The sequence below is a fragment of the Tamandua tetradactyla genome, chromosome 4 (assembly GCF_023851605.1).
Source record: "Tamandua tetradactyla isolate mTamTet1 chromosome 4, mTamTet1.pri, whole genome shotgun sequence".
Lineage (NCBI taxonomy): Eukaryota > Metazoa > Chordata > Mammalia > Pilosa > Myrmecophagidae > Tamandua > Tamandua tetradactyla.
The window spans coordinates 72,527,985-72,554,432 of record NC_135330.1 but is presented as its reverse complement, the minus strand read 5'-3'; the positions used below and the strand labels follow the sequence as shown (position 1 = coordinate 72,554,432).

Below are 26,448 nucleotides of genomic sequence, written 5' to 3'. Positions count from 1 at the left end.
TCTAAGCTTTTTAGCTATCTGGAGGTGACAATTTAAGATAAAAAGTAGAAGTAGTCAATTTATGAGTTTACAAGTACCTTTTTGTTAAATCAATAGAAAAGAAGCATCTTTGACATGGAATTGTTAAACCACCTCTGAGCAGTATGCAGCAGGACTTGTTCATTAGGTAGGCTGCAGAGGGGCAGAGGAAAGTCCAGGGGGAAGGATGTACGCAGATGTGTCCCTATTTCTATTTTGATGTAACCACTATATGTGCACATCTCTTGGCTACACCACAGGAAAACCTTGTTAAATAACTGAATGGAAACATGCCTTGTTATTGTTTCAATACAGATATGACAATGAATTCTCTTAGATGCATTATACTTATTGTAACCTTGCTTTATGTCTCATTTTAAACCGAGCATTAAGGGAATGCAGTAATTGCAACTCTTGCCAATACCTACAGAGGCCTGTTGCCATTTTTGTCTTTTACAAAATTTTTGTCCCCAAGAAAGGCAGGAATAGGCTTTTTTTTTCCCCCAGTTGAGTTGATGTCATGTATTCTTGACTATCACAACACTCATGGCTTTTGTACCCTAAACTGGTAAATATTCATGAAAAAGCATGATACATTCTTTGTGATTTCAACCTTATAAAAATGTTTACTCACTTGTGTGTACACACATAAAGGACCTAGAAGAATATGTCAAACTGTAAACTGCCTGTGATTGTAGATGACTTTTGTGTTCTTTGCTTCTTGTGCTTTTCAGTTTTCTATATTAAACAATTAATTAAAAGTTTGAAAAAAAATGTTATTTTAAAAACCTTTAAAAGAAGGTAGATGGTTCAAAACAGGGGTTGGCAAACTTTTTCTGTAAAAGGTCAGACACTATTTTAAGCTTTGTGGGCCAAAGACAAACTCAAAGATTTAAATAACAAGAGTGAAGGGAATGGACGGGTAGTTCAGTGGTAGAATGCTCGCCTTTCATGTGGGAGACTCGGGTTCGATTTCCAGACCATGCAGTACTTCCCCCACCCCTGCCAAAAATAAACTGCTAAATAACAAGAGTGATGAGAGACTACCAGAAACTGTTATCAGTGATACTCAAATTATAATAATGATAGCTGAGTATAATTTTTTTAAAGACCAGGTCTATTAATGAGAAGAATGGAATTCTCTTTGGAGTGATAATATTTCACTTAATTATAGTTCAAAGACAGTGTTTCCTATCATTAAAATTTATTGAAAATGTGCATGTCCGAATGCTTATCAGTAATGAGTTTTATGTATTTCATCTTTGAAACTGTATTTTTACAGATAGGTATTGCCAAATGCTGATATCAATCCATACAGATATGATTTGTTAAGTTTTGATAGCATGGGAAACACACAAAGCAGTCTGACATTACTTGTGAGTCAGTTATTTTATCCCTCAAAAGACTTTAACCACACTATAAGTTTCACCTATAAGTGCTGTTTTACCTTCTAAATTTAGGCTGAATTCATTAAGAAATACAATCGAGTCTATGAAAAAACTAATTTTCAAAACTATTCTGTGTTAGATATCTAATAATGGTTGAAGGCAGATTGTCTCACTTAGAAAACTTTCTCAGCCCTGAGCTCAAATTGTTGCAGTAAAAGTTTATCATTGTTAAGCCACTGTTGTGGCAAGCCAGGATATTCAGCTTCTATTTCTAATAAAAATTCATGGATGTGAAAACAGTAAAGTACACAAGAACCACAGTGAAGTTCACTGTTGACAATGGTTCAATAACGTGACAGATTTAATACCTGATGATGACATATCCAATAAATAAACATAGGCTTTTTAACCCTTACACTTTCACACCCACTAGTATGGCTATTATTTAAAAAATGGAAAATAAGTGTTAGTGAGGATGTGTAGAACTAGGAACCCTCAGATATTGTTGGCAGGAATATAAAATGGTACAGCTACTTTGGAAAACAGTTTGGTAATTCTTCAAAAAGTTAAACACAGAATTATCATATGACTCAGTAATTCTGCTTCTAGGTATATACCCAAATGAACTGAAAACAGGGACTCAAATAAATATTTGTACATCAATGTTCACAGTAGCATTCATCACAATAGACAAAAGTAGAAGCAACCCAAGTGTCCATCAACAAATGAATGGATAAGTAAAAGGTGATCTATAGATAGATATAGATACATAGATATAGATAGATATATAGATACAGATATAGATATAGATATATGCACACACACATATATACAATGGAATATTATTCAGCCATAAAAAGAAATGATTTTCTGATATAAGTGACAGCATGGATGAACCCTGAAGACATGTTGAGTGAAATAAGCCAGACACAAGAGGACAAATATTGCATGATCTCACTGATATGAAATAATTAGAATAAGCAAACTAGAGCCAGAATCTAGAATACAGGTTACCAGAGGATGGGGCAGAGGGTGTTGATAGAGAATAGGGAGTTAATGCTTAAAATATACTGAGTTCTACCTGGGATGATAGAGTTTTGCTAGTAGATGGTGGTAATTGTAGCACAACATTGTGAATGTAACAGCACAAAATTAAATACCTGAATATGGGAAATTTTAGGGTGTCCATTTGTTACTGGAGTGAAACTTCAAAAATAAAATCCATGGAACTGTATAACTAAGAAGTTAAACCATGGACTATAGTTAATAGTGCAATCATAAAAAAATGTGTTTTCATCAACTGTAACAAATTTACCATACAAATACAAGGTGTTAATAAGAGGGTAGCATGTGGGAATTTAAAGCCTTAAGTCACACTATCCACCAAAAGTGACAAAAAATGGATCAAATATCAAAATGTGAAAGCTAAAACCAAAAAGTTTTAGAAAAAAACATGGAAAATTTTGTGATCCTGGGTTAGGCAATGGTTTTCCTAGATAGGATACCAGAGGTATATATAAGGGAAAGTATATTAAAACAATATGGATAAAATGGACTTTATCAAAATTTAAAACTTTTGCACAACTAAAAACACCACTAAGAAAATCAAAAACAAGCCAGAGACTAGAAGAAATATTTGAATCACATATCTGATTAAGGCTATTATCCAGAATCTATAGAAAAAATTTATAAGTCAATAATAAAAAGACAAAGAACAAAAAGAAGATATACGAAGCCCATGAAAAGATGTTTGATATCATCAGTCATTAGGGAAATGCAAATTAAAATTACAAAGACAGGCCATTTCATATTTAGTTGAATGGCTATAATCAAAAAGTCAAGACAATATTAAGAACTGGCAAAAATGTGAAGAAACTGGAACCATCATACATTGCTTCTGGGAGTGCAAAATGTTACAGCTGCTTTGGAAAACAGTTTGATGGTTTCTTAAATTTTTAAACACAAATTTACCACACAATCTAACAATTCCACTCTTCAGATTCTATCCAAGATAAATCAAAACAGGTCCACACACACTTGTAAGCAAATGTTCATGGCAGCATTATTCATATCTACCCAAACTGGAAACACCCCAAAGGTCCCTCAAATAGTGAATGGATAAACAAAATGCAATACATCTACTAGACAACGGAATACTACTTAGTGATGAAAAGGAATGAAATTCTAACAGAGACATAATACACTAAGTGAAAGGTCCATACGGACTTAGAAAATCACACATTATGTGATTCCATTTATATGAATGTCAAAAAAAGATAAATATGGAGGGACAGAAAATATATAGTGATTGCTTGGGGCTGGGGTGGGAACAGAAGTAAGTGCAAATGGGCGCATGGCATCTTTTTGGTTTGATGGAAACGTGATGGTGGAGGTTGCCCAATTCTGTAAGTTTACTAAAAATTGTTGAATTGTACACTTCTAATGGATGAATTTTATAGTATATAGATTATATCTCAATAAGGCTATTCTCAAAAATCATATAAGAGTACTATAAACAATTTCTAAAACATTTGAAAATTTAAATAAATGGGTAATTTTATAAAAAATTGGAAATAACCAAAATTGTACCCCTAAAGCCCCAGAAAATTTAATAAACCTGATAACCACCAAAGAAATTCAATGAGTTTACCATCCCAGAAGACACAGGCAATAGCCAATTTAATGGGTTTTACAAAACCTCAAGGATTAAGTAAATCCTTTCATGCACAAATTGTTTCAGAAAACAAAACAGTAAGCTCTACTTTGCATTCATTCATAGTTTTCTGTTAGTGTCAATACCACAAGTAAGTAGTTAGCTGATGAAAATTATGGAAGAATAAAAACAATTTAGGAAGTAATAAAAGCCATGCATGTATGCATATGTACATATATACACATATACAATCACTGCAATGAATAATGTCAAAATTGGATGCATTAGCAAAAAGACAAACAACCCTATTTAAAAATGGGTTAAGGACTTGAATACTTTGTCCAAAGAAAATATATGAATGACCCATAAGCACATGAAAAGGTTCTCAACATCTTTAGCCATTACAATATGCAAATCAAAACCACAATGAGATGCCACTTTACACCCACTAGAACGGCTATAACTTCAAAAAGGAAAAATAGCAAACGTGGGTAAGGATGCAGATAAACAGGAACCATTATACCTTGTTGGTAGGAATATAAAATGGTGAAGATGATTTTGAAAAATGGTTCCGTGAGTCCTCACAATTACCGTATGACCCAGCAATCCCACTTCTGGTAATATCCAAAAGAAGTGAAAGTAGAGGAATGCAAATAGACATCTGTCCAACAATTTTCAGAGTAGCATTATTCCCAGTAGCCAAAAGATAGAAGCTACCCAGGTGTCCATCAAAAAAAAGGATGGATAAACAAATTGTGGCAGACACACACAATGAAATATTATTCATCCCTAAAGAGGATGAAGAAGTTCTGATATATGCTATAAAATGATGAACCTTAAAGACATCACATTAAGTGAAATAAGCCAGGCATAAAAGGGTAAATGTATTATGATCTCACTTCTATGAAATAACTAGAATATGCTAGTGGAGCATTCTGGTCTTAAAGATATACCCATTTTGTCCTCTGTCTTAACTCCTCATTTTGGGATTGAGAGTTTAAAATGAGGATGAGTTGAAACAATCTGCTTCTCCAAGGAAGATCTCTTCTGCTCATAAATGACAAAATGACTTGCTGCTTCTCCATTTTCAAAAGCTAATTTAATTAGGCAGAAAATTTCTGAGAAGTAACATGACATAGTCAAGAAGTCAAGATTTAGACTCAGGAAGATCTAGATTTAAATACTGATTAAAACTCTTACTGGCTTGGGTGTCCTTGAGCAAACTGCTTAAATTTTAAGTCTCAGTTTCTTCCACCTATAAAATGGGGATTACAATATCTACCTTACAAACCAGCTATTTTGGCACCTGGAATAAGTTTTACTCCAGCTCTCAAATCAACTCTAATTCATAATGTAGCCCACAGATGGATGATACTAACAATGCGTGCCATCTGGTAGCTTCCTGTTTTAAATAATTATTCTTGCTAACTAGGTGCCAAGCTTTTATAATCATTATATTAAATGTTTGAACCGTTTAAATATTAGTGCCCTTAGACAAAGCTGAGTGTGACCAGCCATGTTCAGCTTAAAGGGTTCTTCTCAGAATTAAAAATAATGTAAGAAAAATACCTTGTACAATGACAGGTATGTAATAGATAAATCGTTGTTGCTGTCAATTAAACATTTCATTAAGACGTTTATGTCATCCACTTGCCACTCTACATTATCACAACTATTCCAATAAGCCCACACTGAGAGTACACATCAATCGTATCAACCACTTCCATCAATATCTAAACAAGATGGGAAATGGAAGGATGGCATATACTACACCAGTCTCTTCAAAGAACCAAGCTGATTCCTTTAACATTGACTTTTGAATTTTTTCCCTTAACTCCATAAAGCTTTGAGGGCTTAGAAGAGTAGATGGTAACTTAATTTCAGGAGTCATTTCTAAACTGAGGTTACTGAATAAGTAAAGGGTCAGGATCAAAAGAGAATTCAAAGTTACCACTAACAGGTATGCCTCGCCTCTGCTTTGGATAGTTAAGTACAACTGCTATTATTAAGATTTGCAATGCCCAGCTGTGCAAATGCTACTTAAGGAAAAAAAACATCAAGCCATCTTTATCAGATCTACTCACAACCCAGAAAAACTCGCTTAGGATACAAGAGTGAATGGTTAACAAAATTTTTCCAACCTATAAGAAGCCCTGTACAGAACACTCCTACTTAACTCTGAAAGAAACTATCATTTTTCTCTGGATTATCAGGTATCCAGAAGAAACTATTTTATTATAAAACATATCAATCCAAACCAAGGCTACTGCTAACTACTGTAACAAGAATTAAATATAAATTGTTTACAGGAACTCCTGGCTATCTTGATGTTTTGCTACTCTGAAACAAACTTTCCCCAAGGAAGCATCTCTTCTGCTTATAAATGCCAAAATAAGTTCACATGCTAAAGCCCCAATTTCCCCACAAATTAGATGATAATGCCTATTTGTCTGTTAGTTGATGATTGGTATATTTTTAAGTAGAATGCATGGCCCAGAACCATTGCCCGACATTAATTTGACAATCTAATGTATAACCATAAGGACTGAAACAGAATTTATTTTACATATTGATTTAGAAAATATAGGATTCTATGATTGTGGTTCCCATAAAAATTGATCACATTATAAATGAACAATAAAGGACTAAAGGCAATTAGTCAATTAAAAACTCTGTATATTTATGGCACATTAACAACTAAAACCAGTCAAGGCAGGAATAAAAGACTATGATTTCAGAAAGACATTTATCAAATAGGAAAAAAATGTTTAAATGGTAGCATTCCTTAAGAAAGAGACTTATTGCATTTCGTATCAAACTCTAATGGAGAAATAATTCACCACTATAACCAGAAAAGTAACTAATGAAATGATATATTCTTTGTTATTTGCCAATATTCAAAATTCTCATTTTGAAGCAAAGATTTTTACTTTTCTGGTGCCATCAAGTGGTAATATTACGAAGTGTTCTGAGGTTAAATGGAAATGACTTTTAGGAAAATGTTTTACCACTGTGTTTTCTCTTATGTTAAGTAAACACCAGAAGTGTTTTAGCACATAACTACTTGAAAGGAAACGGGGAAAATATCAGAGCAGACTGCTTGCAACAAATACCCATTTAAACTCCAAACCCCAAAAGGAGTTAAGACAAAGCACAAAAAATGAGTATATCTTTAAGACCAGAATGCTCCACTACCAAACAACAAAAAACAACTATCAAACCATTTGAAAACAAAATTAGAATCAAAATGATCTGCCAAACTATGATAACAAGGGGCTTCAGAATTAGTTTATCATTTAGAAACCCTAAAAGTTTCTATGATGTGATTTGTTAAGTTTTGATAGCATGGGAAACACACAAAGCAGTCTGACATTACTTGTGAGTCAGTTATTTTATCCCTCAAAAGACTTTAACCACACTATAAGTTTCACCTATAAGTGCTGTTTTACCTTCTAAATTTAGGCTGAATTCATTAAGAAATACAATCGAGTCTATGAAAAAACTAATTTTCAAAACTATTCTGTGTTAGATATCTAATAATGGTTGAAGGCAGATTGTCTCACTTAGAAAACTTTCTCAGCCCTGAGCTCAAATTGTTGCAGTAAAAGTTTATCATTGTTAAGCCACTGTTGTGGCAAGCCAGGATATTCAGCTTCTATTTCTAATAAAAATTCATGGATGTGAAAACAGTAAAGTACACAAGAACCACAGTGAAGTTCACTGTTGACAATGGTTCAATAACGTGACAGATTTAATACCTGATGATGACATATCCAATAAATAAACATAGGCTTTTTAACCCTTACACTTTCACACCCACTAGTATGGCTATTATTTAAAAAATGGAAAATAAGTGTTAGTGAGGATGTGTAGAACTAGGAACCCTCAGATATTGTTGGCAGGAATATAAAATGGTACAGCTACTTTGGAAAACAGTTTGGTAATTCTTCAAAAAGTTAAACACAGAATTATCATATGACTCAGTAATTCTGCTTCTAGGTATATACCCAAATGAACTGAAAACAGGGACTCAAATAAATATTTGTACATCAATGTTCACAGTAGCATTCATCACAATAGACAAAAGTAGAAGCAACCCAAGTGTCCATCAACAAATGAATGGATAAGTAAAAGGTGATCTATAGATAGATATAGATACATAGATATAGATAGATATATAGATACAGATATAGATATAGATACATGCACACACACATATATACAACGGAATATTATTCAGCCATAAAAAGAAATGATTTTCTGATATAAGTGACAGCATGGATGAACCCTGAAGACATGTTGAGTGAAATAAGCCTAAAAGTGGTAGCTGAAATTACATAATTTTATCAAGAAGGCAAACAAAATTAATAGTAAACGAATAACAGAATCAATTTGTGTGAAACTGTGTTATAACAGATTCCAAATAGTTGCATCACTAATTTTAGTAAGACAATAATAGCCACCAAAAATAAACAGGATCCAAAGACCACCAAAACAGGCAGCTAATGTGAAATTGAATTTCCAGTTAAACATGGCAAATTGAATACACTTTTTTTAGATATGCTCCATCCTAAAAAAGCATCAACATAGCAGTAAAATAATTTTTTTAAGGCAAAACACTACAGAGACAAAGAAACTGAGAGAAAAGATAGCAACAACAAATTTTAGAAGCTGCAAAGCAGATGACTGAGTGGTTAAAGACTTGGGAAAGTCAAGAAAGCTGACTGATTTACACGGCACTATAAAATTCTCCAAGAGTTCAGGAAGTGGTGGCACTAGGTAGCTGTGGAAGTGACAATGAATGCTAAGAACAAAAGGACTGATCAAAATCCTAGTTAAGAAGCAGGTAGGAATCTTCTCACCCACACCATCTGCCACTCTAGCCAGCCAGGTTTGAGTCTATATACCACCCTATTCTAAGACCAAAGGTTTACACAATAGGATGAGTAAAACAGTAGGATTCTGGGCTACAAGACACCAGGAATAATTAGGGTGGGGACAGTGTAGTAAAAAAGTGTTAGTAATACAGGAAATTGTGTGATCTGAATGGTATTAACAAGTCAAAGACCACAGAACAACAATGAAAATGATGATGATTTTCTGGAAAGAAAATCACTGGAAAAAAGGTCACATGACCTTTGATTATTGTGTCTAAACAGTAAACTACAGCATGTTTCATTCTGCCTTCATAAGAAAAAGGTAGATGACTAAAATAAAAGCTGACACTAACAATTAAAAAAAAAAGTAAGCTTTACTTATACCACTTAGCTACATTCAGCTCTACATGTCCCCATATCTCCATTAATTACTAAGGATTGCTGCAACAAATGAAGGACAGAATAGTAGCCAAATCCAAGGACCCTTTATTTTCTCAGTTTAAAAGCCCATTCCATTTTGTCCCTTCAGGCCATCAAGCGTAAATGCACTAGAAAATACTTCTGAGAGAGCTGAAGGCTGGTGAACACTGGAGTCAAGTCAGAACTAACAGACTATATTCATACAAGAAACTTGGAAACGTGTTAATTTAAAAAATAATAAAGCCTGTTTTTAGATCAACTGATCAAAGTAAAGAGTTAAGTACCTCTGATACTGTTTTACATCTCAGGTAACTAAAAGTAGGTATCCATAGGTAGGTCATTTAAGCAACAGTAATTTCTCTTTTTCAACCTTGTTTCTATATAGGATTCTACAGAAGATACAGTCATATCGATAGACTTTTTTTCCAGATACCAACATAAGAACATGCCAAAACACATTGATATAGATAAAATTGTACCTTGAACACCTTCTAGGAGTAAATCAACTCCCTTCCTATAAAAGTCAGATGCAGCTTCATAATCTTCTTCTTCTTCCTTTTTTAAAGCCAGCTTTATTAATTCTCCTGCTTTGTCCAAATAATCTCTCTTGCCAAACTTGGGTTTTAAACTGCCAGGAAAGAGGCTACGATTTTCCCGTTGCTCTTCTGTTTTATTCTGTTCAGTGTCGGAAGCAACAGCCCCTAGTGCTGAAGAGTCCGAAGAAAGACTGAGACCAAAAGTTCTAATGGGAGAATTCTGATTGGAAGCCATTCCATCATCTAACTCAGCAAGAGAATCCACATCAACAGTCAGAGATACCAGATCACTGTCACTGGAGAAACCTAGAAGTATGATCACAATAATAAACAGATATTAAATTGAGAATTAGTCAAAAGAATAGAAATCATGCTCACTATTCATTTTTTTCATACTAGCCAACTCAATGAGGAAAGCTATAATTTAATGATGGAAGTCTGTGTCTACCAACTGGTTTCAACTTAGTTCATTCACTTTTTTACTCTGTAGTTCTGGAATATAATCTCTCTGCCTTATCAAACTAAAACCAAAGACATATCTTTATCTAGCCTTACTATCAAAAAGAATCCTTACCAAAGGACCTTATAAATGTTTATAGAAAGCCGCTGTCTTATACACGGTTGCTATAAATAATAGTATTATGATAAAGGGAAACAAGTACAAACTCTGGAGTGAGATTTTTAAAAATCTTGAATGCAGTTCTTAAAAACTCTGCTGTAAAAAAAAAAAACTTTGCTCTGTGACCAACAGCAAGTTTACTTAATAATACTATCTCTTACACAGGGCTTTAAATGAGGAATAGAGTTAATGCATATAAACCAAAACAGACTGTCATTAAATTGTAATTATCGCAATATAACAATTATATAATAACTGTATAACTATTACCCAGTGCATCTTCACAGGTGTGCTTTTAGGTAATCATCCATAACTGGAAAACATATGATATTTACTTTTTTTAAAAGGCTGGATTTCTAGAAATTTTCATTGTTTCAATCTCTTCTACAAACTTTTGGAGAGAACCTTGATCTGTATTTGCCCCTTAGAATAAGGTACAAAAAATGAATAATAGGTGCAACTGAAATAAGCAGTGAAAATTACTTTGCCCATTTCATCTAAACCTGCCTTCATGGTAAATGAACAAGATCTATAATAATATTTATAAAAATTTTATAAATTTTATAAAAATTTATAATAATATTTATAAAAAATATTTGATCTCAGGAACCTCCCTTATACTCTTACAAATGGTTAAGAATACCAAAGAGCTTTTGTTGATGCAGATTATAATATTTAGAAAATAAAACAAATATTTTTAAAGTACTAATTCATTTTAAAATGAAAATTTCAAAGCCCATTACGTGTTAACATAATTTTATGAAAAATAATATATTTACCAAAACAAAAATATTTAGTGTGAGAAGGGTCATTGTTCTACATGTTTGCAAATCTTGTAACTGCAAACACAAACTGCAAATCTTACAGACTGTAGCTTAACAGAAGATGGTTAGATTCTCTTATCTCCTGTTCTTAATCTGTTGCCATATGTTGTATTGGTTGAAGGATATGGAAATCACATCCTTTTCTATTAGCTATGTAACGGAAAAAGGGATGACTATTATAGTAGCTTTTTCAGATAACTGTGAGCATTTTCTTTGATATTATACCAAAACTCATCAAGTGGTAATTTCTTAAAGCTTAGCTGTAATATGGAACATAAAATCCTGTCAATGAAATTTCTGTATTCTGCCACATTAAAATCTACTAATCTGTCTTGCAAATTGAATGGATCTTTATCCATGTTTGAATTTATAACATCACACATGGGTCATTTTGAAAACAATAACTTCTTAAGATACACAGATCTTCCAAATATTGACACATTTCATTATACAATAGCCAAAACTTAATCAATTACTATAGTTAATATTACCACCATTCTCATGTGAAAATTCTTTAAGTACTGGAGAGACTCTAAAGCTAAATGAAGCAGATGTCCTAATTTTCCAAAATCCTAGTTTTAGGTTGAAAGCTTGACATTAGCAACAAATACCGTCAGCCGTCTTCCTTGAAAGAGCAGTTCACTTCATGCACTTTTTAGAAAATAGTTGCCAAGCACCCAAATTTGAATAACAATAGTTTGTCTGTCAGTTTATCTGATAATCACTCTTTTTGCATGTGTGTAACAAGTACACAGCATATCATTTCCTATTTTAACCACCTTCAACAAACCATAGATACAACATAAACAGTGAACCCTAATGTAAACCACAGACTATGGTTAATAGTATAATTATGAAAATACTGTTTCATCAACTGTAACAAAGGTACCACATTAATGTAAAGTGTTAATGAGAGGGAAAACTCTCAGTGTGGGGGAATAAAAATCTATTTCTACACAATTTTACTATAAACCTATAACTTCTTTAATTTAAAAAAATGGCCCCCAAAAAAAGACATACTGAAGGGTTGAGATTTAATAAAACAAATTATTTTTACTGCTTCATCAAGGACATTCTCAAGTAATACAGCATAAGTTTTACTGCAAATATGTGCAATAATTACTGATACAGTTTGGTGTCATTGTTGTGATTCATGGGGAAGCACGGCAATTTTACCCACCATTGCTTTTGCACCATCAGTGTAAAAGTCAGCATAGTGAAACAGGCAAATGATGTCTTAGTATTATTTTCAAGATAGTCTTCACCTGGCAGACCCCTGAAAACGGGTCAGGGATGCCCAGGGGACATGAAGAACTTACTTTGTGAGCCACTGATTTACATCATTAAATAAGACTGACAGGAAGTATAACTGTTAATTCTAAATTCTCAAATCCTAAGTTGTTTGCTAATAACATGGTCTTTCCCAGACACTTCCGGTATTTATGTGACACCTGGGACTCAGAGCTAGAGCTCTAAAGCTATGAAAGTCAGCAGTACCCCATACAGGAACTGTTTAAAAAGTTGAGAAAGTGATCAGACATCGAGTAGAGATATGAATGAAGCTGATCTGGATAGGACTAAGTATATCAGGAGACTGGGTAAAGGATAATATCATTATATATATTTTTTAAAATTTCAACTTGTGGGCAGGAAATGGTGGCACAGTGGCAGAGTTCTCGCCTGCCATGCCAGAGACCCAGGTTCGATTCCCGGTGCCTGCCCATGCCAAAAACAAATGAACAAAAAACTTACGTGTGAGACTCAAGGGAGAGATGTTTATTTGGTGCAAAATTTAAATTTTGGGTAGTATAATTCCTAATTTAATTTGTATGGTCAGTTTAATTGAACACCGTAAGTACATGGAATCTTGAATAGGGTATGAGATTTTGGTAGTTTGTCCAGGTTAGTGTGATGCCCCAATATCCAGACTGATTTGGACAGTGAATAAAGAAGTATTTGTAAAGTCCCCTTAGGTGAACGGGGAGAAAGAAGGAAATATTCAACTTCCCCATTTGGAGAATTTCTGATATTCTCACAAGCAGTGGGAACAACAAAATCAATAGGCAGAGCCCTTGATCTTGAGGTTCATCCCTATGAAATATCCCTGCAAAGGGTAGACTAAGCCTACTTAAAATTAGGCCTAAGAGTCAACCCCAGAGAACCTCTTGTTGTTTAGATGTGGCCTCTCTCCTAAGTCAGCTCAGCAGGTGAACTCACCACCCTCCCCTTAGAGGGACATGACTCCCAGGGGTGTAAATCTCCCTAGCAATATGGGACAGAAACCCCGGGATGAGCCAGGACCCAGGATCATAGGATTGAGAAAGCCTTCTTGGTGAAAAGGGGGAAGACAGAAATGAGACAAAATAAAGTCTCAGTGACTGAGAGATTTCAAACAGAGTCAAGAGGTTATTCTAGAGGTTTTCTTATTTTCTTTATTTTTTGGCGAGGAGGGGTGGTGGTTCATGGTCTGGGAATCGAACCCAGGTCTCCCATGTGGAAGGCAAACATTCTACCACTGAACCATCTGTGCGCCCTATAGCTATCCTTTTTTAGTTTATGGTATATTGGGGTGGCTGAAGTACCTGAAACTGTTGAACTGTGTTCCATTAGCCTTGATTCTTGAAGACTACTGTATAACAATATAGCTTTTACAATGTGACTGTGTGATTGTGAAATTCTTGTGTCTGATATTCCTTTTATCCAGGGTATGGACTCAGTTGAGTAAAAAAGTAAAGAATAGGGGGAAGTAAAAGGTAAAAATTTGGGTAGTTTGAAATACTAAGGATCAATGAGAGGGAGGCATAAGGGGTATGGTATTGTCTAGTTTGCTAGCTGCCAGAATGCAATATACCAGAAACAGAATAATTTTTAAAAAGGGGAATTTAATAAGTTGCTAGTTAACAGTTCTAAGACCAAGAAAATGTCCCGATTAAAGCAAGTCTATAGAAATGTCCAATCTAAGGCATCCAGGGAGAGATACCTTGGTTCAAGAAGGCCAGTGAAGTTCAGGGTTTCTCTCTCAAGTGCAAAGGCATATGGCAAACACAGTCCGAGTTCCTCTCTCATCTGGAAAGGCACATGGCGAGCACAGTCAGGGTTTCTCTCTGGGCTGGAAGGGCACATGGTGAACACGGCGTCATCGGCTAGCTTCCTCTCCAGCTCCCTGGGAGGCATTTTCCTTCTTCATCTCCAAAAGTCGCTGGCTGGTGGACTCTCTGCTTCGTGGTGCTGTGGCATTCTCTCTGCTCTCTCAGATTCTCTCACTTTCCCCAAAATGTTTCTTTTTTTATAGGAAACCAAAAAACTAATCAAGACCCATCCCAATGGTTGGAGACACACCTTCACCTAATCCAGCTGAACAACCACTCTTGATTGTCATATCTCCAGAGAGATGATCTAATTACAGTTTCAAACACACAGTACTGAATAGGGATTAGAAGAAATGGCTACCTTCACAAAATGGGATTAGGATTAAAACATGGCTTTTCTTGGGTACATACATCCTATCAAACCAGCACAGGTATATATGAGTTGTTTTTTTTTGTTTGTTTGTTTTTTATTTTTCTGGAGTGATGCCAATGTTCTAAAAATGATCATGGTGATAAATACACAACTGTGTGAAGATACTGTGAGCTATTGATTGTATGCCATGTAAGGACTATATGTGTGTGTGTGTGTGTGTAGATTTCTCAACAAATATTTTTTTTAAATGTTACTGGCAGCTAAGGTCAAATTTCAAATCAGCTTTAGACACTTCATTGAGACCCTGTCAATATGTTATTTTTAGTTTTATTTTAAATCTGTAGAATACCCATAAAAAACCTAATTTTGTTCTCTAAAAGTAACAAGATTTCATTAAACTCAATCTCAGATGAGATTCACTGGGTCTAGCAGAAATCTTTTCAGTTCTTTGACCTTTCAACTATATAGTCAACACTTTACAATCAAAATTTTCTACGGCAGTCTATAAAGTCATTTATCTATTATTCTGAGAAATATATAAATTCCATAAGAGATTTTTTAAAACACTCATTAAAAAGTTTGCACATATTTCAACACAAGTTTATTTCCTCATATGATACTATTATGTAATAATCTGGTTCAATAAAATTAATAAACAAATGGACAATTTAAAACAAAACAAAATTTCTGGTTTATACAGGATGTGCGGTTTGAAAGGATGGATGTCCCCTAGAAAAGCCATGTTTTAATCTAAACCCCATTTCATAAAGGCAGAATAATCCCTAATCAATATTGCATGTTTTAAACTGTAATCAGATCATCTCTCTGGAGATGTGATTTAATCAAGAGTGGTTGTTAAACTGGATTAGGTGACGACCTGTCTCCACCCTTTTGGGTGGGTCTTGATAAGTTTCTGGAGTCCTATAACAGAGGAAACATTTTGGAGAACGAAGAGATTGAGAGAGAGCAGAGAACGACATAGCCACGAGAAGCAGAGAGCCCACTAGTCAGCGACCTTTGGAGATGAAGAAAGAAAATGCCTGCAGGGCAGCTTCATGAAACAGGAAGCCAGGAGAGAAAGCTAGCAGATGATGCCTTGCTTGCCACGTGCCCTTCCATCCCAGACAGAAACTGTGACTGTGTTTGCCATGTGCCTTCTCACTTGAGAGAGAAACCCTGAACTTCATTAGCCTTCTTGAATCAAGGTATCTTTCCCTGGATGCCTGTGATTGGACATTTCTATAGACTTGTTTAATTGGGACATTTTCTCAGTCTTAGAACTATACACTAGCAACTAATTAAATTCCCCCTTTTAAAAGCCATCTGGCAGCTAGCAAACTAGAACACAGGTAATTATAAAAGAAAGAAAATGCTATTTTCTAGAGCTTTTGTCTGTTCTCCTGTATCCTGTCACTCTCACATCATCTATCTCAGTTTACTATTTCATGCTTTGCCTGATTTTCCTTTCTAACAAGAACAATAATGCCAAAGTGCCAGAGGGTAAAGTCATAGTATACTCAGTTTCTTGCCTCATGGACATAAAAATTTAGCGACATTATCACTTATCTTTCCAATCCTCTTATTTTTCCAACCCTACTTCATTGACAAAGTAAATAATGAATAAACAAAATTAGATCAGAAAAGGAAGAGTATCAAAGTATCTAGCAAGAAAGTTAGATGGTAAAATAAAGTATAAATAGGTAAATACAAATTTCTCCTTTTCAAAATCTACCTAATTCCTAAATGAAATAATCTCTTAAAGTAAACACACAAAAACTAGCAGGTTAAGAAGGGAATTGTTTTAGCCAAACTGGGAGAAGTTAAGAGAAACAAAAAGACTTATTTCTTTAAGAATATATATTACAGGCACTCTCATGCTGGAGAATATAAAATGGTTTAATTTTTTTTTGGAAAACAATTGGCAATGCAAACTTTGACCTCAGAAATTTATACCAAAACCAATCAGAGATGTACAAAAAGATCTATATACAAACATGATCATCACAAAAATTATAGGCAAAAAATTGAAAACATAAACGCCTAACAATAGATTATGATAATCCCTATGATAAAATAGTATGCAGCTATTCAAATTCCTACAGAGGAATTTTCAATGACAAAGCAATCATCATATATAATGCAAAAATGACAACTGTAAAGCTGTAAATTAATATAATTCTAATTAAGATACAGAAGCACATACACAGAACATAAGTCTAGAGACACACAAAATATTAACAATGATTTTCTCTGTATGGTTGTATTATAGGTAAATCATTACATACTTTATACGTATGTGGCCAGTCCCTAAGGCTTAGAATGTGAAGGATATCAAGGAGATGCAATAAGGGCTAAAATTGGGAATTTGAGAATAAAAATACATTATACAGAGACACAATTTACTAAATATAAACCTGTATGAAATCATCCAGCAGTCAATGCCAAGGAATTCCTAACTTAAGAGAAAAATGATAAATGGTTATAAAGACAAATCTATTTAGAGCAGACTATCTCCTGATACTTGCCTATCATCTTCCTTTAATTTTCCTCTGAAGTTACACCCTACCCTACCTGAAAAGTTTAAAGTTGGACCCTTCGTGTATCTTCCACCATACACTACTGAAAGTAATCATTTTCTGATACTACTTTGTCTTCCATATTTAAACAATCTCTAGATCTCCTTTCTCAACAAGCTGAAAGAAAGGAATATAAGCATTTCAAAACTCCCCTTCACCACCACAGCATTGAATCTGTACATTTATATATTTAAATATTCAGTGCCTAGTTCATTAATTGATATCTTTAATACATTTGCTTAATAGTGTTTGCAGAACTCCTAAAAATCACAGTGCTACCATTCAATTTGTTTTATACAACTCTACATGCAAATATCACATGAAGTGGAGAGGAGAACCCTTAAACCTAGAAAGAAAGGTAACAAGTAAGATTTAAGGAGAGGCAAGCAAAAGAGGGTCTCAGTTAAGGTAGAGGAATAGAAAGCATATAGTAGATATCGCAGGGCAACAAATGACACTTGATACAATATAGAGACTATTCGTGAAAAGTAAAACTAACCTGAAGTCAATCGACACTTCAAGGGGCCCTCTGAACCATCATCAGAGTAAAAAGTGTATCTTTCACCAACAATATCAAGTCTGAAACCCAAATCTTTTTTGAAAGTAATTCAGGCAGGGGAGAGGGGGAGTCAAAGCTTCTATGAAAGGGTTCTGCCTCCAAGTTCATGTCACAGAGATTCAAGTCTCAGGGGTATCAGAGAAAAATCAGGTGACTTATAAAAAGCAACTATGGACATAAGGGGTTTGTGTCACACCACAGTTCAACTACCTATCCTCCACCTTCTGTGCTTTACATTGCTCACAGTTGAGCAGGATAGTGAAATTTGTCTAGGACACCATTTCTGAAAGATAGTATGAGAAAAGGTTGAGTTGCCATAGAATAAATCTTTAGTATAAACTATCAGAAATCTGTATTTGAAGACCACCTTTAAAAATATCACTTTCTTTTAGGACAACAGATAGTCCCTCATGGTTGAACTATATATAAAATGCATGCCCTCATTATTACCAGCTGATAGTTTTCACTCAACCACAAGATTCAAATACTACCATAAGCAATAAAAGGAAATTCTACTTTTCCTAGTAACAATGACTCATGCTTCAAGCACAAGGCAAGATATATAGCCCACAGAACAAAGGATCAGTCTCCATTATAAAGAAACAAGCTCTTATAAATACAATTTTAAGTGAATACCTCAATCTAAAACTTGATGGTAACCTTTCTTCACTTGTCCTTGGAATATATTTAATGTTTCACCCTTGAAAATGTATGAAAAGAACATCAGAATACTGTTCATTTGATCAAAAAAAGAGTAAGTTTGGAAAACAACACATTGCTCACAATTATAGACCCTAATACAATGATATTATCATGAACAATAAAGATCTACTAATTGACTTTCTTTTTCATCTAATGAAGCTTTTTATTCTGCCACTCCCCAGAACGTCCTCTGGGGTCCAGGAAATCAAACTTGTTACCAAAACCCAAGTAGCTCATATTGAATGAACTACTTCTATTAAGCATTACTCTTACCGTCTCCTCTCCATAAAATTAAATCTCTTCATTTGAAAATACAGTTCTGTGATTGCATAAAATTAAATCTCTTCATTTGAAAATGCAATTCTGTTATTGCTACTAAACACCTGGAATGTCTTGGGAACATGGCTTAATTTCTCTGAAATTCCTATTTTCAATTAACCGGATCACTGCCTTCTAACAAGGGTAACTTTCCAGAAACCTACAACCTCCAGATGGGAGGTTCAGGACCAGGTAAGTCCTGAAATGCAGAGTGGCCAGCTTCTCCAAGACATCAGCTAGTTCCATCCCCCTGTTTCCACATTATTGACAGCCCCTTCCAATATGAAAAAGTTAGAATGGGTATAGCCCAAGTAACCCTAAAAAGTGGGAGAAAGATCAAAGTTGATGGTAGAGTTAGACAGAGAAGGTAGGGTTTAACAAATGAGTATGATTGCTGAATCATTATATCAATATACTTTTAGTCTCCAGTATCTTAGAGCAGCTAAAAGGAAAAACCTAAAATTGTAGAATTGTAACCCATACCAAACTGAAATCTGTTCTACAACTAACTGTTGCGATATGCTTTGAAATATATTGCTTTTTTTCTATATATGTTATTTTTCACAAAAGACAAAAAAAGTCGATTGCTATATGATGATACTGTGAAACACAAAAAAATTTAAAAATAAGAAAATAAAAACTATATCATTCTCAAAGTTCCTTCCACTCTAAAACTTTTATTATCACTACTTATCATGAATTTTTTGTTATTTGCCCCACAAGACCCCTAACAGCACTAGGACTTTTAAGAGTCAATACTTATATCATTTGTACCCATTGTCTTATATACATACTAACATCTTGCTTATGCTTGAGAGTAATATTCTGTTCTTTTTTCCTATTTATTTTAAGCTCCCTCACTAGAGAAAATTCAATTAATAAGGAACAGTGAATAAAGTTGAGTACATAAGCACATAAGAGTGCCGCGTCCTCTTTTTCCTCCCCGGTTTGACACAGTTCCGTGGAAGGAAGGGCGGTGGCAAGGCCTTCAACGCCCCAAAAGAGGACGAGGCATAAAATGGTGTAATAGAAAAATACTGGGATTAACGACACTAATTGTGTGTTTCTTGTTGCTGGTTGTGCTCCAAGCATTATATCAAAACGAATCAGAAAGCAAAAGAATTGGAAAAAATGATACAAATTGTACAAATTGCAAAACCTTGTTAATAACTGTTTGGAAAAAATTAGGTTGGGACGCCCCCATTAAGCAAGTCATGCTGCAGATACAGCAGGCAGAAGTGCTTTTAGAACAAGTCACAGAAAAGTACCCCATAGAAAGTAAACACTTACAATTAAAAAACCCTGCATTGAGCCATCCTGGAAATTTACTCCCCCACCACAGCACTGGTCCATTGCTATAAAACAATAAAAAATCTAAGCAAACAATGTAACCTTTTAATCAAAACAAGCTAACCTTTAACCAGATTAAAATAGGTCTTGACATATTGCCTCACCTGTAGAATAATAGGAAAAGAAAGTCTAAACTCAGAAAACTGCAAACACAATGTCTGTGGTTTAAGCCAATATCTTGCTGCTATTAAAATCTTGTGTAAGTGTTCCTAAGAAAATCAAAACGTGTACTTTCGCTTTGCTTCCCTGAACCTGTAACTTTACCTAAAACGTAAGCCATGACACAACCATGATTCTGTGATACCTGTTTCCTTGCCAAAAATAAGGGTATAAAATCAGTTAAGCAAAAATAAATCTAAGCAACTCTTCTCAGAAGAAAAATTCTCTAAGCTGTCTCTTGGTGTTCTTCTCGCGCCGACGACCCTCCACACCTTCAAGCCCGTTCCCTCTGCTGCGGCTGGACCGCGGCATAAGAGAAAAAAATAACTTCTTCAAGTTGAGTAAGCAATATATTCTCTAAAAATATAGATGGTCCTAGTATTGTAATTATCCCAGTAACAGGGAGATTTAGAGTTCTCGTGGTGCCACCTAGTGGACATTTACACTAAATTCAACTTTAAATTTAAATTACTTTTAATTAGACTGTATATTTTGTCAACTTAGACTACACGGTGCAGACTTTATATCTGTCTTAAAAATAGATTTTGCTATTAACTAAAATAAGATGAAGAATATTCTTTGTCAAAATGATCCTCTCACTAAAAATAAATATTTATATAATGAGTCTGTAGTGATTTGTTAAATCTAATTTCTCAGTTGCCACTCCTCCCTCTCATTTGATCTTTCAATCCTCAGGGATATCTGAACAATGACCATTCTAACTTTTTCATGCTGGAAAGAGGTGTTGACCTTATGGGGCAGAGGAATAAACTGGTTGATGTTCTTATCAGGCCTAGGATTTTCTGAAAAAAATACTTAAGAACCCAGGGTACTCCCTAGGTTATTCAGCAATATTGCTGGTTGGGCGTAGCATGCTGTGGTAGTTTGAAATATCTGGCTAAAGCTAGTATAATGACCTCCTACTATATTTGAAGTCTCTCAGCCACTGAAACTTTTTTTTTCTAGTTCTTTCCTCCCTTTTGGTGATGAAGACATTCTCAATCCAACTATGTCAAGACCAGACTCATCCCTGGAAGTCATGTCCCACATGGGGGGTGGTGGGCAGTGAGTTTATCTGCAGAGTTGTCTTAGAGAGAGGCCACATCTGGGCAACAGAAGAGGCCCTGGGGGTGATTCTTAGGTGTAATTACATGTAGGCCTAGCTTTGCCATTGTGGAAATAAGTTTCATAAGGGCAAGCCTTGAGATGGACGGCTTGGCTTAATAAATTGGAAGTCCTAATGCATAAGAGAATATCAAGAATTCCCCAGTTAGGGAAGTTTAATATTTCTATAGTCCCTCAAGATAACTTTCTGCAATTTAATTTTTTTTTATTTTGTTCATTTTTAAAAGCATTAAAAATGGTAATATGATCTTTTCTGTTTTATTTTTTTTAACTTTTTTATTGTATAATGTATATATACAAAGCAAAGAAAGAAATGAGTAATAATTTTCAAAAGCACTCTTCAACAAGTAGCCACAAAATAGAACCCAGAGTTTGTCATGGGCTACCATTCCATCATTTCAGATTTTTCCTTCTAGCTGCTCCAGAATACTGGAGGTTAGAAGGAATACACACACACACACATATGTTCTTTTTGCATAGGTAGATACCAGAACTTGAACAGGAATATATATATTTTGTAATCATCACAATCAACATTTTTTTGTGAAAAATAATACAAACTTCTCATATCCTGGCTGACTCCCACCTATTAATAAAAGCTTATTATGGATATCACAAGAATACAGTAACTCCCAAATCACACAATCTTCAATTTCTGTATCAAAAAATCAAAGAGAGAAAAGAAATATTCTGACTTTCTAAGAACTATAATCTTCATTTAATACTCTCCTACAAAGCTTTCTAACCTTCCTACTTGTCCTCTATTGGATGTCACAGAATCAGTGCATTTTGCAGAGAGAAAACACTCTGCCCTCTTTGTAAACAGTAAGGAATCTCTCAGGTTATAGTCAGATCAGATTATCCAGAAAAGTCACCTTCCAGGAAAACCTGTTCTAGAAACAGAATCACACTGGTCCCCTAAGAAAGGACTAGATTTTCCAAAATCAGATCAAAACTGGTCAAGGAGAATAGATTTTTTTTTTTCAAAATACATGCCAGATTATAGAGTAAAATCACTAGAAACAATGTTTTACTATGAGACTGGAAGAATAAGGATGGAGTCAAGGATACTGAGGACAAACAGAGACTTCTGGGCAGATGGCCCCAAGCAAAGAACACTAAATTGAAGTTAATATATGTTGCCTTAAATCAATGGGAGTGACGTGCTGGTTTGAAGCTGTTAAGCACCCAGAAAAGATCATGTTCTTTTAATCCATTCTTCCAATGCAGACCTATTGTGGGTAGTACATTTTGATTAGGTTACTTCAAGTGAGATGTGACCCACCCAATTCAAGGTGGGTCTTAATCCTTTACTGGAGACTTTTACGAGAGGATAAAAGGAAGAGAAGTTTGGAGAGAGCTCAGAGAGAAACACCCAGAGAGAGCCCAGAGAAAAACACCTGGAGAGAAAGCTCAACAAAGGGAGAAAAGACCTAGAGATGCTGAGAGAACCCACAGAACTCAAAGAGTAAGTCGCTGGAAGAGAAGCTGAAAGCAATGGCACCTGGGAGCAAAGGACAAGCAGAGGCCAGCCATGTGCCTTCTCACGTGGCAGAGGTGTCCCAGATGCCAGTGGCCTTTCTTCAGTGCTCAGGTATCATCCTGCTGATGCCTTAATTGGGACATTTTCATGGCCTACGAAATGTAAATTTTAAGTTAATAAATCCCCATTGTAAAAGCCAACCCATTTCTGGTATATTGCATTCCAGCAGCTTTGGCAAACCAAAACAGTGGCCATGAAAAACAATAAAAGGCTAATCATTTCTCAGTGTGGTAGCACCAAAAAATAAATAAATAACTGTATCAGCCCATACCATGAATGAGAACTAGTTACTCCTACAAAATCAATTTACATGAACAGATTTATGTCAATTTGGCATCAATACATAAAATATATATGACTTGGATATATGACAGCATTACATACCTCACAAAAACATCACTGAAATAAGACTATGGCTACCTCCCATGTTAATGCCACAAGGCAATCTCCCTAACTGTAAATTCTTACTCATGAAAATTATCAAGAAATATTATATAGTCTATTATTTTATGTTCATATAAATCAAATCTAAGCCACTCTGAAAAAATGTTTTCTATGTTCTTTTTTTAGGAAACACACACACACACACACACACACACACACCTTGTGTCACCTAATCTCTCTTTTTAATTCCACAATTTTTTTAGTTTACTTGACTGTTCAAGCAAATACCACCTAAAGGGTTGGCTTAAACAATGGGAATTTATTAGCTCATGGTTTCGAAGCCAGGAAAATGTCCAGATCAAGGTGATGCTTTCTTCCTATTCTGGGGCTGGCTGCCAGTGATCCTTGGTCCTAGGTTCCTTTGTCACATAACAGTGCACATGGTGGCCTCTCTTGGTCTCTCCCTTCTCTTCTGGGTTCTGCTGACCTTCAGCTATTTGCTCCCTATGGCTTTTCTCTCACGCTGTCTGAATTTCATTCTGCTTTTAAAGGACTCCACTAATAGGACAAAGACCCATCTTAACTGAGTTAGATCATCATACTCTAACTGAAGCAACTTCATCCAAATGTCCTACCTACCATGGATTTACACCCACAGGAATGGATTAAGTTAAAAATACTATTTTATAAGGTACATATAGCTCCATGCCACCACAGTCCACTTTCTGGATGCCAAAAAGAAATGTTCTTTCTACATGCAAAATGCATTCATACCATCACAACATTCCAAAAGCCTTAAGTCATTTCAGAAACAATGCTAAGTACAAAGTCTCATCAAATTCAGTTATGGGTGTGATCTGTCCTAGACACAATTTCCTTCTGTCTGTAGATATGTGAAATCTAGAAAACAAGTTATCTGCTCCCAATATACAAGAAGGCAGAAGCATAGTGTCAACATCCCCATTTCAGAAGGGAGAAATTGAAATGAAAAGAAATGACCCATGGATTCCAAAAAATTCTGAAACCCAATAGGGCAAACTCATTTCAAGGTCTAAGAGTCAGATCACAGACCTCTATGGTTCGATATTTTTTCTTCCAGTCCTGTTTGAGCAACAGTACTACTGCTTCCAAGTGCCTTTACAATGGCCAAAACAACACCCAAAAACAAGGTGTGCACTCTACCCTCTCCAACCATCAGCACTGTGGTCAATCTCTCTGCAAAATCTAGTACAGTAGGCCTATCTTCTCTGAGCACTGGAATGACAGCACTCTTTCTGAACAATGAGGTGCAAGGCCCACTCCCTCCAAACACTGGGGTGGACCACCCTTTCCACCTATATGGGTGGGTCCACTCTCTTAGCCTGAGGAGATATCTCCGGTCCAGACCTCAGCTTCCATGGGTCTGACCTTGAAGTTATTCTTCCTTTAATTCATCCCTTTTCTGTCCCTTTCAGTCCATGCTGGCATGGCTCCATGCAAATTTTGCAAAAACTTGTCAGCTGTGCATGTAATTCACTGGGACCCAAACCATTAGGCAAAAGGACTTTTCACAGATTCTTCCTGCATAACTGCATTTCCAATCCTGACTTCCACCAAAATGACTACCTGGGTCCATGTTCAGTCAAACTCTCTCTTGGAGCCCGATTCTGTGGGGATTCACTTTCCAGAAATTCAGGGAGGTCCCTTACAGAACCACTCTGGCCCTAGTCTCAGAGCATACTATCTAGATAGGCTCAGAATTTTCCAAACCATCGATTTCTGGTTTCTCTGTGCTCAAGAGTTCAGTTTTCAATTTATTGTTTTCATCTTGCATTTTATTATAAGCTACAAAGCCAAACCAGGCTGCACATTCTACACTTAGCCCATGTCTTGTCTGCTGGAACAGCTTTTAAAAAGGGAATTTATCAAGTTGCAAATTTACAGTTCTAAGGCTATAAAACAGTCCAAACTAAGGAATCCTTAGCTTATTTTGACTCAAGAAATGGCCGATGACATTCGGAGTTTCCCTGTCAGCTGGGAAGGCACATGGAAATGTTTGCTAGCTTTCTCTCCTGGCTTCTCATTTCAAAAGACTTCCTGAGAGCGTTTTCTTTCTGCATCTCCAAAGGTCTCTTATCTGTGTCAGCTCTGAAGCTTTTTCCAAAATGTTTCCCTGTTAAAGGACTCCAGCAAGTGGCCCTACCTTGAATGGGTGGAGACACATCTCCATAGAAACCCTTAATTTTAAAAAGGTCTAACCCACATCTCCATGGAAAGAACTTAATAAAAAAAATACCACCCAACATATTGAATCAGCAATAAAGGACAGGACTTTACTGGGGAGTATATAACACTTTCAAACCAGCACAGCTTGGAAAGCTCTTTAGTTAAATATCCAAATACACTGCTTCCGAGTTCTGCTTTTCATCCACTAAGTTCTCTAATACTTACTTAACAAGGATCACCTTTCTACCCATTTCCAATAAGATATCTGTCATTTTCTTCTAAGACCTCATTAGAGGTACCTTCAGCATCCATATTTCTACCAATATTCTCTTCAAAGTAATTTAAGATTTTCTGATCAAGCACCTCACAACTCTTCCAGCATCATTCCATTACCCAATTCCTAGGCCATTTTCACATTTTTTGGTATTTGTAATAGTAGCACCCCACTCCTAATACAAAAATCTATTTTAGTTTTCATGACTGCTCAAGTAAATATCATGTGATGGGATGGCTTAAACAATGGGAATATATTAGCTCATGGTTTTGAGGATAGAAAAAAGGCCAAATCAAGGCATCATGAAGGTGGCACTTTCTTCCAATTCCAAGGCTGGCAGTTGGTGGTGATTCTTGGTCCTGGGCTTCTCTGTCATTTAACAATGCACATGGTCGCCTCTCCTGGCCTCTCCGTTCTCTTCTGAGTTCTGCTGATCTTTAGCTTCTTGTTCCACGT

General features: G+C 35.4%; 1 protein-coding gene across 5 annotated transcripts in view; it reads right to left on the bottom strand.

Moving 5' to 3' along the window:
- RPS6KC1 (ribosomal protein S6 kinase C1) overlaps nt 1-26,448 on the bottom strand; it is a 306,592-nt gene that overhangs the window by 162,474 nt on the left and 117,670 nt on the right. For 4 of the 5 annotated variants that reach the window (XM_077157789.1, XM_077157793.1, XM_077157790.1 and 1 more), the window contains one exon: nt 9,836-10,198. In XM_077157789.1, coding sequence (XP_077013904.1) covers nt 9,836-10,198 — 363 coding nt within the window. Of the gene's footprint in view, nt 1-9,835; nt 10,199-23,090; nt 23,190-26,448 lie in introns of those variants that run through there. The other variant, XM_077157792.1, reaches the window with a different exon arrangement.